At 43.2% G+C, this 17500-nt stretch overlaps 3 protein-coding genes across 5 annotated transcripts in view; 2 read left to right on the top strand and 1 right to left on the bottom strand.

Moving 5' to 3' along the window:
• sh3kbp1 (SH3-domain kinase binding protein 1) overlaps positions 1 to 5870 on the top strand; it is a 61013-nt gene extending 55143 nt beyond the window's left edge. The window contains exons 11-18 of one of the 2 annotated variants that reach the window (XM_058376533.1): positions 421 to 492; positions 762 to 915; positions 1931 to 1989; positions 2102 to 2205; positions 3133 to 3282; positions 3532 to 3716; positions 4199 to 4262; positions 4528 to 5870. In XM_058376533.1, coding sequence (XP_058232516.1) covers positions 421 to 492; positions 762 to 915; positions 1931 to 1989; positions 2102 to 2205; positions 3133 to 3282; positions 3532 to 3716; positions 4199 to 4262; positions 4528 to 4566 — 827 coding nt within the window. In that variant the 3' untranslated portion in view covers positions 4567 to 5870. The remainder of the gene's footprint in view (positions 1 to 420; positions 493 to 761; positions 916 to 1930; positions 1990 to 2101; positions 2206 to 3132; positions 3283 to 3531; positions 3717 to 4198; positions 4263 to 4527) is intronic. The other variant, XM_058376534.1, reaches the window with a different exon arrangement.
• LOC131343922 (uncharacterized) lies at positions 4708 to 11506 on the bottom strand. The gene is made up of 2 exons (XM_058375798.1): positions 11461 to 11506; positions 4708 to 5678 (listed from the first exon to the last, which is right to left on the bottom strand). Exons 1-2 carry the CDS (start codon positions 11504 to 11506, stop codon positions 4708 to 4710), a joined length of 1017 nt encoding a protein of 338 aa, XP_058231781.1.
• Positions 11428 to 17500, top strand: part of map3k15 (mitogen-activated protein kinase kinase kinase 15) — a 35065-nt gene continuing 28992 nt past the window's right edge. Inside the window, exons 1-5 of one of the 2 annotated variants that reach the window (XM_058376552.1) lie at positions 11428 to 11783; positions 11947 to 12091; positions 12481 to 12841; positions 14615 to 14754; positions 15299 to 15322. In XM_058376552.1, the coding sequence (XP_058232535.1) occupies positions 12541 to 12841; positions 14615 to 14754; positions 15299 to 15322 (465 nt within the window). In that variant the 5' untranslated portion in view covers positions 11428 to 11783; positions 11947 to 12091; positions 12481 to 12540. The remainder of the gene's footprint in view (positions 11784 to 11946; positions 12092 to 12480; positions 12842 to 14614; positions 14755 to 15298; positions 15323 to 17500) is intronic. The other variant, XM_058376553.1, reaches the window with a different exon arrangement.

Raw genomic sequence — 17500 nt, 5'->3', positions numbered from 1 at the left:
AGAGTGAATTAATATCTCTAAATCTCACTGTACAAAAAACAAGGAAATATATTAGACAATATACTAAAAAAATGCTACTAAATTTAATTATTAAGTAAAATAAATAACACAATGTTTATCAAGTTCTTTCTAGATCTACATTTTTAAGGGTTATATTATATTTGTATATTTTATAATTTAATTGGTGTAGTCAATCATTTCTGCTGCCTGATTATAATAATGTGTATATCAGCAGTGCGTCATGATGAAGCCGAGTTGAAAATAATGAGGGATTTTTAAGCTCATGGCGCCCTCTTGTGGCTAAAACACATCATCACCGGAGGGTGAAATTACCCACAATGTGTAGTCCAGAGAGCGAGAGTAAAGCAGTGTGTGTGCTCGGTGTGTGTGTGTGTGTTTGTGTGTGTCCTGACCCCTCAGACAAAAAGCCAGAGGTTAAAAAGGTTCCTCCTGAGCGACCCGAGTCTCTTCCTCAGCGTGTCGAGGAGAAAGGTAGCACCAAGCGCGCCAAAAGTCTTTATCTTCATCAGTTCACTCACTAACCCGGCTCTCCTTACAGCCCCAGGGAGCCTCCTGATGTCGATGTTTGTTACGCTCTGGCTGCTAACACGAGTGTGTGTGTGTGTGTGTGTGTGTGTGTGAGACTCACTGCGTGTGGAAGTCGTGCTTCACCACACACATTTCTTTCCTGTTAGAACACTTTCACACTCTGTCATCTCTGATTGGTTGATGATGATGATGATGATGATGATGATGTGTAGGTGATGAAATCAAGTTGGTTGAGGTCCAGCAGAAGCCGGTGCTTCCCGTCTTTCCACCAAAGAAGCCTTTACCCCCGAAGAGCAACAACTCCCTGAACCGGCCCTCAGCTGTTCCCCCGAAGCGACCCGAGAGACCAGCAGCTCCCAGCATACAGTCAGTTCTGCTCTCACCTTCTCCTTTACCTTCTCCCACACATCTCTCTCACTTCTCTCTCACTTCTCTCTCACTTCTCCTTCACCTTCTCCCTCACCTTCTCCCTCTCTTCCCCTTCACCTTCTCATTCACCTTTTCCTTCACTTCTCCATCACCTACTCTCTCTCTTTTCCTTCACCTTCTCCATCACTTCTCCCACACTTCTCCTTCACCTTCTCATTTACCTTCTCCATCACTTCTCCCTCACTTCTCCTTCACCTTCTCCTTCACCTTTTCATTTACCTTCTCCTTCATCTGCTCCTTCACTTCTCCCTCACTTCCCCTTCACCTGCTCCTTCACTTCTCCTTCACCTTCTCTCTCACTTCTCCCTCTCTTCTCCCTCATCTTCTCCCTTACCTCTCCTTCACCTTCTCCCTCACCTTCTCTCTCTCTCTTCTCCTTCACCTTCTCCCTTACCTCTCCCTCACCTTCTCTCTCACTTCTCCCTCTCTTCTCCCTTACCTTCTTCTTCACTTCTCCTTCGCCTTCTCTCTCACTTCTGCCTCTTTTCTCCCTCACCTTCTCTCTCTTTTCTCCCTCACCTTCTCCCTTACCTCTCCTTCATTTCTCCTTCACCTTCTCCCTCACCTTCTCCCTCACCTTCTCCCTCTCTTCTCCTTCACCTTCTCATTCACCTTTTCCTTCACTTCTCCATCACCTACTCTCTCTCTTTTCCTTCACCTTCTCCATCACTTCTCCCACACTTCTCCTTCACCTTCTCATTTACCTTCTCCATCACTTCTCCCTCACTTCTCCTTCACCTTCTCCTTCACCTTTTCATTTACCTTCTCCTTCACCTTCTCTCTTTCTTCTCCTTCACCTTCTCCTTCACTTTCTTCCTCACTTCTCCATACTGTTCATGTTCTGCCACGCTGTGAAAGTAGGCATGGCCTGGACACATATACTCAAAGCATAAAGGAATAAAGGTTATGATGTCACATATATAGCCACGTGTGTGTGTGTGTGTGTGTGTAGGTCTGACAGTTCTGGTGTAGCTTCAGATCGGACATCATCAGACAAACAGTCTGAAGTCGGTGAGTGTGAACATGCGTGTGGGGTGTGAAAACACTCACGTGATGATGTCATCACTTTCACATTTGTCTGTGTTATCTGTATGTAATGTGTGTGTGTGTGTGTGAGATATAGATGACTTCGATTCCATCGTCACTTCCACAGAGAAATTGAGTCACCCCACTGCCTCCAGACCTCGAGTCACAGACCGACGACCTCGCTCTCAGATCTTCACATCTGTGAGTCCACACACACACACACACACACACACACGGGCACACACACACACACACACACACACACACACACAGTCCTGTCTAAAGGATTATGGGAGTGAATGTGGGACAGATAAAAGCATGCAGGTGGATAAAAAGTTGAGAATTTCTCTGCCGTTATGCAAATGAGAAGGGAAAATATGGGCGGGGCAAAAGGATTCATGATGTCAGTCTCATGATTATGCATGAGTTATCGGTGTCAAATGCTTAAAAGACAAAATGAAATGGCTTTCACTTTCTTAAAGGCAGAAATTTGATTGGCTCTCACCACACTGTGAGCTTTTTAGAGCAAAATCACAGGACTGTAATAAATATCTAAAAAATCTTTAATAAATATTTAATATCTGTAGTATCTATATCTTAATATTTAAATATCTTGGTCATATTTATTATCGAATCTTAAGTTTATTAATGTCTCACAGCAAAGTCTGATTTCTGAAACCTTAACTAATTTTCTGCTTCTGTGTCAAATATATATTTGAAATTAATTTTTAAATTAAAAAAAATATTGAATGATCTAACTCTAGAATGCAGCACTGAATTAGCAAACTCCTCAGGAATTTTTAAATATTTCACTGGTAAGATGTTCCACAGCACGGGAAATCACAGGAACCTGAAAAACCCTGAAGCTTTCCGTGTCCAAATGTAAAGGTAACTGTGAGAAAGTGCATGTGTGAGGGTTTTTTTAAGATCAGACCTATCTGCTACTGCACCTGTAGCCCCGCCCACTGCCCCACCCACTTCACTTGTTTCTCTTTTAATTTTGTAAATGAGGGATGAGTAAAAATCAGCTGCTGTCTTTCAAAAGCCTTTCATTTTATTTTCCTTGAAACTGAGAACGTGTGTGTGTGTTTGTGTGTGTGTTTTCTCTAATCTCCACGTCTTCCTCAGTCCTCTGTCCCCAGCAATGACCTCCTAGATTCGCTATCTCTGGAGAACGAGCCAAGAGAGAGGGAGAAGGGGAAGGACGAGCCGGACTCATTCCCTCCCAAACCTCTGGACAGCACCAGAAAGATGCCCAAAGCACTGCCTGTCATCACAGTAAGCCCTGCCCCCTCCTCCTAGCCACACCCACCTGCCCTGAACCTCACCTTGTTACATGTTCCTTTCCTTTGCATGCATTCCCTGATCCCACCACAAAGGGGCGACCTTAACCAACACACACAAACACACACACACAATGAGACTGAGGCCCTGACGCTGATGATGCTCAGAAGATCAGCAGACCAGCGAGTGTATTAGTCTGTGGAACATGATGTTCTAAACCCCATGTGGATTTCTTCTCTACAGGCTCCTGAGAAGTCCTCCAAACCCTCGACTCTGACCACAGCTCCCAGTGCCACGGCCCTCAGGCCTCACTCTCCCTCCATGGAGGCCAAGATGAAGAACGAGCAGGGTTCCACCACGATGGAGGAGCTCAGAAATCAACTACGAGAGCTGAGATCCACCGTGGAGTTGATGAAGAGCCAGCACAAGTAGGGATGAAGCAGTGGAGATGTTTAGATAGAGAGATGGAAGGGCAAGTCAGGAGGAGGTGATGTTTGGAAAGATGGAGATACTTAAAAGGATGCAGAGATGTTTCAAAAGAGGAAGAGATGTTTGGCAGGAGATACAGAGAAGTTGATAAGAGGGGATGGAGAAGTTTAGAAGGGAAAAGAAGATGTTTTATACAGTTCAGTCATTTGGAAGGAGGGGATCATGGATAGAAGAATGAGGGAGACTTCTGGAAAGGTCAAGATGTTTGAAGGAGGAAGAGGAAAGAAAGAGGAAGATGGATGGAGATTTTAAACTAAGAGGAAGGATGGAGGAATGGAGACATTTAGAAGGAGAAAGAGATGTTTAGTAGATATGAGGGAGATGTTTTTAAAAAACAATCCCATCAGCATTCCTTCAGCATTCCTTGCTCCTTATTTGTTTTTTTTTCACTGGATTTCATGTTTTCTGTTTTTTTTCCCAGACAAGAGATGAAACAGCTTGTGAGTGAACTAGACGAGGAGAAAAAGATCCGCTTGTCCCTGCAGGTGAGCAGGAATCCTGTGGAATTATTTTCCTATGCAAATAAAACATGCAGTGTGTTTATACAGAACACAAAGAACCACTGTGTGTAGAATAGAACGTATACACGCTGTCTGTGAAATGTAAAGAACCTCTGAGGAACCTGTGAGGAAGCCTAAAGATCTAAAGACCTTCTCTCATTGGTTCTTGTCTCACTTTAAACCTGAAAAGTTCTGAGGTGGAGAATATTCTCACGTCATTGTGTTCCTGCTGTCTGTGTGTGTGTTTCAGATGGATGTCGAGAACATAAAGAAGGTTCTCTCCAAATGAACGCACATGATTCCCAAGTGGTTGAGGTCAAAAGGCAGAAACTCCGAACGCCTGGCAGACGGATTCGTGCCAAAAAAAAGATGAACAAAAAGTGTGTGAGAACAACAGCAATGAGAAAACAAACCAATGCTTCCCTCACTTCTACATTTTTCTTATTTGATTGTTTCCCATGGTGTTGAGGAGGAACCCATCTTCTCCTGGTACTGCGCTCCATCCAGCGACGGAGAGGCCGCTGCGTCGGTCTTCACTCGCTTCACTCCACCTTCTTTTCTTCGATTTTATCTTCGTGGCCTTTTTTTTATTTTCCTCCTGACTGTCCTGCCCTGTCGCTGTCCTCTCACCCTCCTGACTGTCCTGCCCTGTCGCTGTCCTCTCACCCTCCTGACTGTCCTGCCCTGTCGCTGTCCTCTCACCCTCCTGACTGTCCTGCCCTGTCGCTGTCCTCTCACCCTCCTGACTGTCCTGCCCTGTCGCTGTCCTCTCACCCTCCTGACTGTCCTGCCCTGTCGCTGTCCTCTCACCCTCCTCACTGTCCTGCCCTGTCGCTGTCCTCTCACCCTCCTGACTGTCCTGCCCTGTCGCTGTCCTCTCACCCTCCTGACTGTCCTGCCCTGTCGCTGTCCTCTCACCCTCCTGACTGTCCTGCCCTGTCGCTGTCCTCTCACCCTCCTGACTGTCCTGCCCTGTCGCTGTCCTCTCACCCTCCTGACTGTCCTGCCCTGTCGCTGTCCTCTCACCCTCCTGACTGTCCTGCCCTGTCGCTGTCCTCTCACCCTCCTGACTGTCCTGCCCTGTCGCTGTCCTCTCACCCTCCTGACTGTCCTGCCCTGTCGCTGTCCTCTCACCCTCCTGACTGTCCTGCCCTGTCGCTGTCCTCTCACCCTCCTGACTGTCCTGCCCTGTCGCTGTCTTCTCACCCTCCTGACTGTCCTGCCCTGTCGCTGTCCTCTCACCCTCCTGACTGTCCTGCCCTGTCGCTGTCCTCTCACCCTCCTGACTGTCCTGCCCTGTCGCTGTCCTCTCACCCTCCTGACTGTCCTGCCCTGTCGCTGTCCTCTCACCCTCCTGACTGTCCTGCCCTGTCGCTCTCCTCTCGCCTGCACTGAGGCCTTCTTTATTTGGAATAAAATCATGTCTTTTTGTTCATGTCTGTCAGCGATTAGGAGAAAATGCACATTTTGTTTTCTTGATGCTGTTTCTTCTTCTTCTTCTTTTGAGAAAGTCTTATATAAACTTTTATATTTTAATGTACGGAAAATGCATTTATGTGTGCAGATTTTATTAAAAAAGAATATTCCAAAATACTCTGTGCCTCAAATTTCATTCATCTGTCTGTCTGCCTCTGTTTCTGTCTATCTGTCTGCCTCTATCTGTCTGTATGTATGTCTCTCTGCCTCTGTCTGTCTATCTTTCTGTCTGTCTGTCTGTATGTTAATCTATCACTTTTTGTCTGTCTGTCTCTCTGCCTCTATCTGTCTATCTTTCTGTCTGTCAGTATGTTAATCTATCACTTTTTGTCTGTCTGTCTCTCTGCCTCTGTCTGTCTATCTTTCTGTCTGTCTGTCTGTATGTTAATCTATCACTTTTTGTCTGTCTGTCTCTCTGCCTCTATCTGTCTGTATGTATGTCTATCTATCTGCCTCTGTCTGTCTGTATGTATGTCTATCTATCTGCCTCTGTCTGTCAAACTTTTTGTCTATCTGTCAATCTATCACTTTTTGTCTGTCTCTCTGTCTGTCTGTCTTTTTTGTCTATCTGACTGCCTCTAAAAGTTTGTACACCTGTCTATTTATCTGTCTGTCTGCTTGTCTGTCTGTCTATCTGTGCGTTTGTTTATGGTCTCAGTTTCCTTCAGCGAGTCATCAGTCTGTTGTTTTTTAGAAAGGAAGACAGTGTGAAATTGTGCAGTGTTTCCTTCATCACGCTGCCTCTAACTGGGACAGAAGGAGAGGTGTGAGGTCTCTGTGCAGGAGGAGAAACATCTCAGAGTCTGTAGTTAGAGGAACAGACGCTCCTCAGATAGCAGCTTTATTAAACACCATCCACAAAACACCAGGAAACACCAGTCTGATCTTCAGTGGTGAGGAGGAGAATCCAGGGTGCTGGTCATCTCAGAGGTTCAACAAATAAATGGAGATGTGAGATCATGACTGACTAATTAGTGTTATGGACAGATGTTTGAGGTTTGAGAACTTTTGTGAAGTGCAGATGAAATGAGAAGATGCTGGAGGAGTGAAGCACGCTGGATGAAACGTGGAGGTCTGCTGAGGTTTTGCTCCTGCTGAAGTGGGAAAATTTAAACGTGGAACTCCAGCAGAACAATGACCTGAAACCCAGTGGATCTCAACCCTGCAGAGCTGCTGAGGGAGCTGCGGGTCAGCTTGACTGGATGCTATGAAAAAAAGTGGCCATTAATGCTGTCCATCATGTGGGAGGAGCTTGAGGAAACGTGGAGTGATGTGCTGTGAATCTGCAGGTGGAGGATTCTTCATGAAAGCTTGTGAAGCACTAAAATCTTATTTCAAGCAGAAATCATTATTTCTAACCTTGCAGATGTCTGGATTCGTTTTTTTATTCGTTTTTTAACTTTTATGATAAATAAAAGTTTGAGTTTTCATGAAGAATGTAGAGAATGTGCAGATTTCTGAGTGATATTACAGATGCTCCAGGTCAGATATACAATAGCTGTAGATATTTTTGGTCACACAACACACTGTGTATTATATTGCCAAGCCATCAATCTCCACACACACACACACACACACACACATGCACACACACACACACATGCACACACACACACACACACACACACATATGCACACACACAGAGTTAGCTGAAGCTTTAACCCCTGACTCCTCTTTTTAAAACATTAGCTGTGTTTAATGGGCTCCTGTAGGAGTGTGTGTGTGTGTGTGTGTGTGTGTGTGTAGAGTCTCTGAGGAACACAGAGATGGATGAGCTCCAATTAGAGGAAACATGAGCTCAGAACCTGAGTCAGAGACTTCTCTAGAACATTCAGGGCTTACATAATGAGAGGGACGGAGGAAACATGAGCGCTGTGTTTTAAAGTGTTTTAATCAGGAGGATCAAATTCAAATAAATTGCTGAAGTGGATCCAGAACTCTCATGTAGAACATTCCGGAGTGTGAGAACATGAAGAATCCCTCTGTGAGGATATCCAAGGCATTACAGGGAGTAGGGTGAGACTGTTTTACTCTCCAGGAGTGACAACAGTTTCTCTCTGCATTAAAAAAAAATGCATGTGTGTGGAAGGAGTCTCCAGTGTCAGTGCTGTGTATCGGTCAGAGGAACAGAGGAAGGACATAAGGACAGAATAAAGAAAGACTGCTGAGGGGATGAGTGTTTATAGCTAATAGAGACAGAGAATAAAGAGAGACTGCTGAGGGGATGAGTGTTTATAGCTGATAGAGACAGAGAATAAAGAGAGACTGCTGAGGGGATGAGTGTTTATAGCTGATAGAGACAGAGAATAAAGAGAGACTGCTGAGGGGATGAGTGTTTATAGCTGATAGAGACAGAGAATAAAGGGAGACTGCTGAGGGGATGAGTGTTTATAGCTGATAGAGAGAGAAAGCGAATAAAGGGAGACTGCTGAGGGGACAAGTGTTTATAGCTGAAGAGAGAGAATAAAGAGAGACTGCTGAGGGGACAAGTGTTTATAGCTGAAGAGAGAGAATAAAGAGAGACTGCTGAGGGGATAAGTGTTTATAGCTGATAGAGACAAAATAAAGAGAGACTGCTGAGGGGACAAGTGTTTATAGCTAAAGAGAGAGAATAAAGAGAGACTGTTGAGGGGACAAGTGTTTATAGCTGAAGAGAGAGAGAATAAATAGAGACTGCTGAGTGGACAAGTGTTTATAGCTGAAGAGAGAGAATAAAGAGAGACTGCTAAGGGGACGAGTGTTTATAGCTGAAGAGAGAGAAAATAAAGAGAGACTGCTGAGGGGATGAGTGTTTATATTTCAAGAGAGAGAGAGAGACTGCTGAGGGGACAAGTGTTTATATCTGAAGAGAGAGAGAATAAAGAGAGACTGCTGAGGGGACGAGTGTTTATATCTGAAGAGAGAGAGAATAAAGAGAGACTGCTGAGGGGATGAGTGTTTATATCTGAAGAGAGAGAGAATAAAGAGAGACTGCTGAGTGGACAAGTGTTTATAGCTGAAGAGAGAGAATAAAGAGAGACTGCTAAGAGGACGAGTGTTTATAGCTAAAGAGAGAAAATAATGAGAGACTGCTGAGGGGATGAGTGTTTCTATCTGATAAGAGAGAGAGAATAAAGAGAGACTGATGAGGGGACGAGTGTTTATATCTGAAGAGAGAGAAAATAAAGAGAGACTGTTGAGGGGATGAGTGTTTATATTTCAAGAGAGAGAGAGAGAGACTGCTGAGGGGACGAGTGTTTATAGCTGAAGAGAGAGAGAATAAAGGGAGACTGCTGAGGGGATGAGTGTTTATATTTCAAGAGAGAGAGAGAGAATGCTGAGGGGACGAGTGTTTATAGCTGACGAGAGAGAGAATAAAGAGAGACTGCTGAGGGGACGAGTGTTTATATCTGAAGAAAGAGAGAATAAAGAGAGACTGCTGAGTGGACAAGTGTTTATAGCTGAAGAGAGAGAATAAAGAGAGACTGCTGAGGGGATGAGTGTTTATAGCTGAAGAGAGAGAGAATAAAGAGAGACTGCTGAGGGGATGAGTGTTTATAGCTGAAGAGAGAGAATAAAGAGAGACTGCTGAGGGGACGAGTGTTTATAGCTGAAGAAAGAGAGAATAAAGAGAGACTGCTGAGTGGACAAGTGTTTATAGCTGATAGAGAGAGAAGAAAGAGAGACTGCTGAGGGGACGAGTGTTTATAGCTGAAGAGAGAGAAGAAAGGGAGACTGCTGAGGGGATGAGTGTTTATATTTCAAGAGAGAGAGAGAGACTGCTGAGGGGACGAGTGTTTATAGCTGACGAGAGAGAGAATAAAGAGAGACTGCTGAAGGGACGAGTGTTTATATCTGAAGAAAGAGAGAATAAAGAGAGACTGCTGAGTGGACAAGTGTTTATAGCTGAAGAGAGAGAATAAAGAGAAACTGCTGAGGGGACGAGTGTTTATAGCTGAAGAAAGAGAGAATAAAGAGAGACTGCTGAGTGGACAAGTGTTTATAGCTGACGAGAGAGAGAATAAAGAGAGACTGCTGAAGGGACGAGTGTTTATATCTGAAGAAAGAGAGAATAAAGAGAGACTGCTGAGTGGACAAGTGTTTATAGCTAAAGTGAGAAAATAATGAGAGACTACTGAGTGGATGAGTGTTTATAGCTGATAAGAGAGAGAATAAAGAGAGACTGCTGAGGTGACGAGTGTTTATAGCTGATAAGAGAGAGAATAAAGAGAGACTGATGAGGGGACGAATGTTTATAGCTGAAGAGAGAGAGAATAAAGAGAGACTGCTGAAGGGACGAGTGTTTATATCTGAAGAAAGAGAGAATAAAGAGAGACTGCTGAGTGGACAAGTGTTTATAGCTGAAGAGAGAGAATAAAGAGAGACTGCTGAGGGGATGAGTGTTTATAGCTAAAGTGAGAAAATAATGAGAGACTGCTGAGTGGATGAGTGTTTATAGCTGATAAGAGAGAGAATAAAGAGAGACTGGTGAGGGGACGAGTGTTTATAGCTAAAGTGAGAAAATAATGAGAGACTGCTGAGGGGATGAGTGTTTCTATCTGATAAGAGAGAGAATAAAGAGAGACTGATGAGGGGATGAGTGTTTATAGCTGAAGAGAGAGAGAATAAAGAGAGACTGCTGAGTGGATGAGTGTTTATAGCTGAAGAGAGAGAGAATAAAGAGAGACTGCTAAGGGGATGAGTGTTTATAGCTAAAGTGAGAAAATAATGAGAGACTGATGAGGGGATGAGTGTTTATAGCTGATAAGAGAGAGAATAAAGAGAGACTGATGAGGGGACGAGTGTTTATAGCTGAAGAGAGAGAGAATAAAGAGAGACTGCTGAGGGGACGAGTGTTTATAGCTAAAGTGAGAAAATAATGAGAGACTGATGAGGGGATGAGTGTTTATAGCTGATAAGAGAGAGAATAAAGAGAGACTGCTGAGTGGATGAGTGTTTATAGCTGAAGAGAGAGAGAATAAAGAGAGACTGCTAAGGGGATGAGTGTTTATAGCTAAAGTGAGAAAATAATGAGAGACTGATGAGGGGATGAGTGTTTATAGCTGATAAGAGAGAGAATAAAGAGAGACTGATGAGGGGACGAGTGTTTATAGCTGAAGAGAGAGAGAATAAAGAGAGACTGCTGAGGGGACGAGTGTTTATAGCTAAAGTGAGAAAATAATGAGAGACTGATGAGGGGATGAGTGTTTATAGCTGATAAGAGAGAGAATAAAGAGAGACTGATGAGGGGACGAGTGTTTATAGCTAAAGTGAGAAAATAATGAGAGACTGCTGAGGGGATGAGTGTTTCTATCTGATAAGAGAGAGAATAAAGAGAGACTGATGAGGGGATGAGTGTTTATAGCTGAAGAGAGAGAGAATAAAGAGAGACTGCTGAGTGGATGAGTGTTTATAGCTGAAGAGAGAGAGAATAAAGAGAGACTGCTAAGGGGATGAGTGTTTATATCTGAAAAGAGAGAAAATGTTTAGGGATTGTCCTATAATAACAATAATTCTGCTTCATCACACCACACTGTCCTTTATCATGTTCTTATAACTAACACACACACACACACACACACTGTACGGTGATGTGACGTGTTCCACAGAACCCTGAAGTATGTTGGTTTCTATCGTCTGAGTAAATACACTTAGTCATGTCAGAGGAAACAGCAGGAGGAGCCATTAACACACACACACACACACACACACACATCTTTTTAGCACCCGTGCAGCTCGGTGGTGTTGAGTCTCGGTGATTCCGCCTCGGCATGGTCACCTCTGCGCTCTTCTAGACTTTTAGAGACTTTTTAAGAGAACTTTCAGGTCGGAGACAGAAATAAACTTCTGGACATGACTGAGCGCGTGTCCTAACAAGCGCTTTATATTTAGCTATTGGACTTTACACAGTGAGGAGAGAAGAGGGGAAGTGAGAGAGAGAGAGAGAGAGAGAGAGGGAGAGAGAGAGAGAGAGAGAGAGAGAGAGAGAGAGAGAGATTTTCACTGGAATATTTGCGGAAAGTCGCGTGCAACCGGTTCCTTATTATCAGGTACGGGCACGTTATCTGAGAACTCTTTGCATCAGGCATTACTATTTCTAAATATTTTGAAGCAGTGTGTGTGTGTGTGTGTGTGTGTGTAAAGCGTTGCAGCACTCCCAAACTTCCTTCTTATTGCCTAATTCTACGTATTTCTGTGTTATTCTCGCTGCAGTGCCACAGAGGCCGGAGACCCGGATGAAGGACACTTCAGGGGTCAGTGATGAGAGATGATTTGATGACCAGGAGGTCTCTGCGCTGCGGGGACACGAGCGCGCGCACGGCACCTTCACCCGCACACCGCACTCATTAGAGACCAGGTATAAAAACCACACCCTGACCGAGATACTGACTTCCTCAAGGCTACTAACGGCGAGGTGGACGCTCACGTGCTGGTAGTGTGTATCAGTGTGTATCAGTGTGTATCAGTAGAACAGCTTTCATTATAAAAATTAAAGTTAAAAAATATTAAACGTGCATTAATTTAAATATAATTAAAATAATCATCACACTTCAGCATGTGGAATGGTTTTGGAATAAAAAATTTTGGCCTAATGTTTTATGCAGTTATTTCTAAAAACACTTTATACCCACAGAAACATGTCCAGGTTTTAGGAAAGTTTATGGATGAAGATGAATTTCACATCAAAACTACTTTATTTATTCAGAAAAGCTCATGAAGCTGTTCTGCATGTGCTTTAATTTACAGAGAACCAGAAAAAGAACCAGACACACACAGACACACAAACACCCACACACTTGCTCTGTAATGGAGGTCTCCAGCCAGACGGCGGCGGAGGCAGGTGGAGATCATGCAGCCAGTGTGGCTGTGACGGCGGCAGAGAGAGTGGACGTCCCGAGTCCGAGTCTGGTGTCCAAACAGCGCAGTCTGCGTGCGGTCTACGTCCTGAATGACGGGCTGAAGGCGGTGGCGGCGAACAGCCCCGAGTCCGGAGCGCTGCAGTGCCTGCAGAGAGCGTGCGACGCCGAGAGCGCCATCCTCACCACCGTCACCTTCGGCAGGCTGGACTTCGGTGAGACGTCGGTGCTGGACACCTTCTACGACGCAGGTGATCTGTTTTTTTGTTTTTTTTTTAAAGCCAGTCAGATACACAGGTGTGTAAACACGTTAACCAGGTGACAGAAGATTACTTTTATTACGAAGCGTCACAAGCACCCTAGTGACTAATAATCTGTTTTTTTTTCATAAAGCAGAACCTTTACTTGAGCTTTTTTTGTGTGTATTGAAAGGTCAGGAAGTGTTTTGAGGTGATTTTGACCCTTTGCGTGTTCCACATCTCTTATAACCGTCTCCTCAGCCTGAACAGTGTGTGTGTGTGTGTGTGTGTGTGTGTGTGTGGTATGTGAGCGAACCTGCCCCAACCTGCGCTTGTGTACACTTTACCATAACCGAAAGCACAATTCCTGAGAAGCTCTCACACGTCATATGACACTTTTTCATGCACTCCCACGTGTGTAAATCACGTCTCATTATAATCACTGCTCGGTGCTGCAGACTCCCTACAGGAAAACTAAAAAAAAAAAAAAAAAAAAACTTATCACAAGTCTTCATGAACTCATTTGCATATTCTTTGACTCGTTGTTGTTATTTGCATATGAAAACTTGTTACAAGAAGACAGAAGATTTTCTGCTTAATCAGAACATACGAAATATTAGGTATAATTATCTGAGTGTCAGGACACGGCCTTACAAATAAACTATTTCTGTATTTGTGAAGTTTTAACTAGCCATTAAAATAACCAATAAAATGTCTCCGGAGTCTCTGAGCTTCTGATCTCTGCAGCAGCTCTCTGCTACACCGCTGTGCTTTATGTACATTATGTTTATTTTTCTTCTTTTGCATTTTATGATTGTGGACCGATTGTGGATTATGATCAGGACCGTTATCAGGATGTTCTCTGAAACACAACAATCTCCACTCTTTTGTTTTCGTTCCTGAGAAAATGCCTGGAGTTCAGCGTGAGTGCCTGAACTTTCACAGCTCTTCTAGTGGAAGCTTCTCCTGTCACTTTGTGCTTTCAGACCTGTGACTGGGACTGTGTGGAATTTTATGAGCAGAGAAAAGACTAAAGCCTGAGGTCCAGGCCGAGGTCCCACACAGTCAGATGTTTACGTGACGTCTAGTTTCATCACGGTGTGAGAGAGCTGAGGAACTTCTCATTTCATGATAATGAATTATTTCATAATCAGTAAATTATTGAATTTACTTAAAAGAGAGATGTTATAGTCTGGGGATGTGGTCGCTTAGTGATGAAGGTGTTGGACTGCTGGTCAGAAGGTTGTGAGTTTGAATCCCCGGTCCACCCTGCTGCCCCTGAGCAAGGCCCTTAGCCCTCAGTTGTATAATGTGAAATAAATTGTAAGTAGCTCTGGCTAAGGGGTCAGCTAAATGCTGGAAATGTAATGCAGTGTGTTTATGCCCAGTTTTGTTATGTTTTGTTTGTTTTTTTTGCTGAGGAAACGTCTCAGGTGGAAGTGTGTGTTTCTGTCTCTGATTTTCTGAATGAATAGAAAAAGAGCAGAAAACAAAAGAAGCTCTTTGTCTGTGTGTGCTGTTGATTGCAGACCCATAGCTAGTGATGTGCGAGCTAATCATTTTTTTTTATCATCACACAGATGTTGTGAAAAGCTTCAAACGTTGTTTCAGACCAGTGAGGCTTTCGATTTTTTTCAGATCTGCAGTGAAACAGCTCGACGTTTTGTGCTTCATGTGAATCGTTTCATTTGTATGTTTGTGCAAAATGTACAGAACTGCATGGACTAATAATAGTGTTGTGTATCTGTTTCACATTAAACACACACACACACACACTGTTTACAGACATCGCGGTGGTGGATATGAGTGATGTGTTCCGCCAGCCGTCCCTCTTTTATCATCTGGGAGTTCGTGAGAGTTTCGACATGGCCAACAACGTCATCCTGTACCACGACACTGACCCTGACACAGCGCAGTCTCTGAAGGTGATACACACACACACACACACTCAATACAGCACTGTTAAAGCAGGATTTTCAGAATAAGGTCAGTTGAGAGTCAGAGAAAAGCTAATGCAGATTTTATCAGCATAGTGCCCCCTACTGCCCGACACTGGGTTTAAGGCTCATCATGTTTATGAGCGTAGAAGGTTTTATTAAACTTAAAGTATAGATAAATGTTTGCTAAGGTGTGGACAAGTATTTTTAGACATCATTATCACTACATCAGTGCAGTGGGCAGTGTGTAGCTGCAGCTGGTGTGAGCAGCGTAGGTGAGGAAGTCTCGCTGGAGCTCGTTACTCACATTCCTGACATGGCAGTGAAGTGTGGAGGCTATTTCCAGCCCGTGGAAGTGTTTCGCTCTGCACTGACCAACTGATGCTTAAGAATGGTTTGGATAAAAATAAAGCAGTCAAAGCCTTGTCCACTGTTTTGTTCCTGTCAGTGAGAATCAGAAGAATCACAGAAATCTATCACTCTGATGTGTGACGAGTAATTCACTCATTTCTTTTTTCTTCTTTTTTTGAAGGATATGGTGGCCCAGAAAAACACAGTAAGTATCAAATCGTACTAAATTCACATCATCTGCTTCGTTTCTTCATCTTTACCCTTATTAAAATGTCAGGAGTCATTCCTCACAGCTCACATTAGTTAACTTAACTAGCAGTTGAACCAGCTTTATTTTGATTCATATCCTAATATTAATATAGTTAATACCAGGTACCATGTTGTTCTTCCTCTAATATTTCCACATTGGTCCAAAACCATAAAGCTTGTGTTGTGACATCACAACATGAGGTTACGCATAGCCACACCCCTAAACTAATTTTTTAGTACCAAAATGAATCAAAATCCTACATTTAATTCCAAAATGCAAAGCCAAAAAATGAGAGTGGTGAAGATAACAGACTTAATTAGTTTCGTTCTCTTAAGCTGTAGTGATGGAGCTCTCTGATTTCACTCCACGTCTGAGGTTAAAGGAAGACGTCTCCCTGTGTCCTGGGCTTTGTGGTTATTTCTGGAGTTGTGTTGTCACGTCCTGTTCGCTCTGCTTTATTTACTGCTGCGTGACACCACGTGAAAATAACCTCAGAGTCTCAGCGCCCACGTGACCCGCACACAGAGTCTGAGCTGCTTCCTCTTTTCCTCCAGAACACATTCATGGAGTTCAGAGGAAGGAGTGGAGTGTAATAATGTTTGCACTAAAATTCTGTGTTCTGATTGGTCAGAAGGGGTTGCTTTGAGTTTTTGTATTTTAGTAAAGATAAAGTATGATTGTTGATGGATTCCTGAGGTATAAGAGGAATAAAACACATGCTGGTTCGACTGTCAGAGCTCCGGTCTCGCTGCCTGTCCCTCACTGTGGTCAGTCTGAAACAGAAGCAGATGGGTTCATGCTGGAGGTCTGGTGGATTAGCACATGTCTTTAAATAGCGCTGTTAGCTAACGCTCTCCAGCTGCTCTTGTACAGAACTCGACCTTCAAACACAACTGAAGTTTAAATCTCAAAAAATATCTTCATTTACCAGGATTTCTGATGAAGACCTCATCCATACCATGTCCTGTAGCGCTGTCCAGGTCAAAATGACCAGTATGGTAGAACAAAAATCTGTATCTGATTCTGTAATAAATACAGCCTGAAATTTCACAACTTTGTTCTTAAATGTATAACAGAACCTAATCTCATCTAATCTTTTATATTTATATCTACATGAATTAGTTATATTTATTTATATTTGACATAAATAAATATTATTCTAGATTCTCATATATAATAGTGTGAGGTTTATTTTTATATTATATTTTTGTTTTATATATTTATTGATTTGGGAAGGGAGAGAGATTATCATTTTTTGAAGTGACACTTACCTGTCTCACTATATACCTGTCTCACTATATACCTGTCTTACAGTATAGCTATATACCCGTCTCACCTGTATACCTGTCTTACTGTATACTTTTCTCACTTATATTCCTGTCTCACCTGTATACCTGTCTCACTAAATACCTGTCTTACTGCATACCTGTCTTACTGTATACCTTTCTCACCTATATTCCTGTCTCACCTGTATACCTGTCTCACTGTATACCTACATACCTGTCTCACCTGTATACCTGTCTCACTGTATACCTATATACCTGTCTCACTGTATACCTACATACCTGTCTCACCTGTAAACCTGTCTCACTGTATAGCTATATACCTGTCTCACTGTATACCTACATACCTGTCTCACCTGTAAACCTGTCTCACTGTATAGCTATATACCTGTCTCACTGTATACCTGTCTCACTGTATAGCTATATACCTGTCTCACCTATATACCTGTCTCACTGTAAACCTATATACCTGTCTAACCTATATACCTGTCTCACTGTATAGCTATATACCTGTCTCACTGTATAGCTATATACCTGTCTCACTGTATAGCTATATACCTGTCTCACTGTATAGCTATATACCTGTCTCACTGTATACCTACATACCTGTCTCACCTGTAAACCTGTCTCACTGTATAGCTATATACCTGTCTCACTGTATACCTACATACCTGTCTCACCTGTAAACCTGTCTCACTGTATAGCTATATGCCTGTCTCACCTGTATACCTGTCTCACTGTATAGCTATATACCTGTCTCACCTGTAAACCTGTCTCACTGTATACCTATATACCTGTCTCACTGTATACCTATATACCTGTCTCACCTGTATACCTGTCTCACTGTATA

The sequence above is a fragment of the Hemibagrus wyckioides genome, linkage group LG23 (genome assembly GCF_019097595.1).
Source record: "Hemibagrus wyckioides isolate EC202008001 linkage group LG23, SWU_Hwy_1.0, whole genome shotgun sequence".
NCBI lineage: Eukaryota > Metazoa > Chordata > Actinopteri > Siluriformes > Bagridae > Hemibagrus > Hemibagrus wyckioides.
The sequence above is the reverse complement of the archived record's forward strand: the minus strand, read 5'-3'. Positions and strand labels throughout refer to the sequence as shown.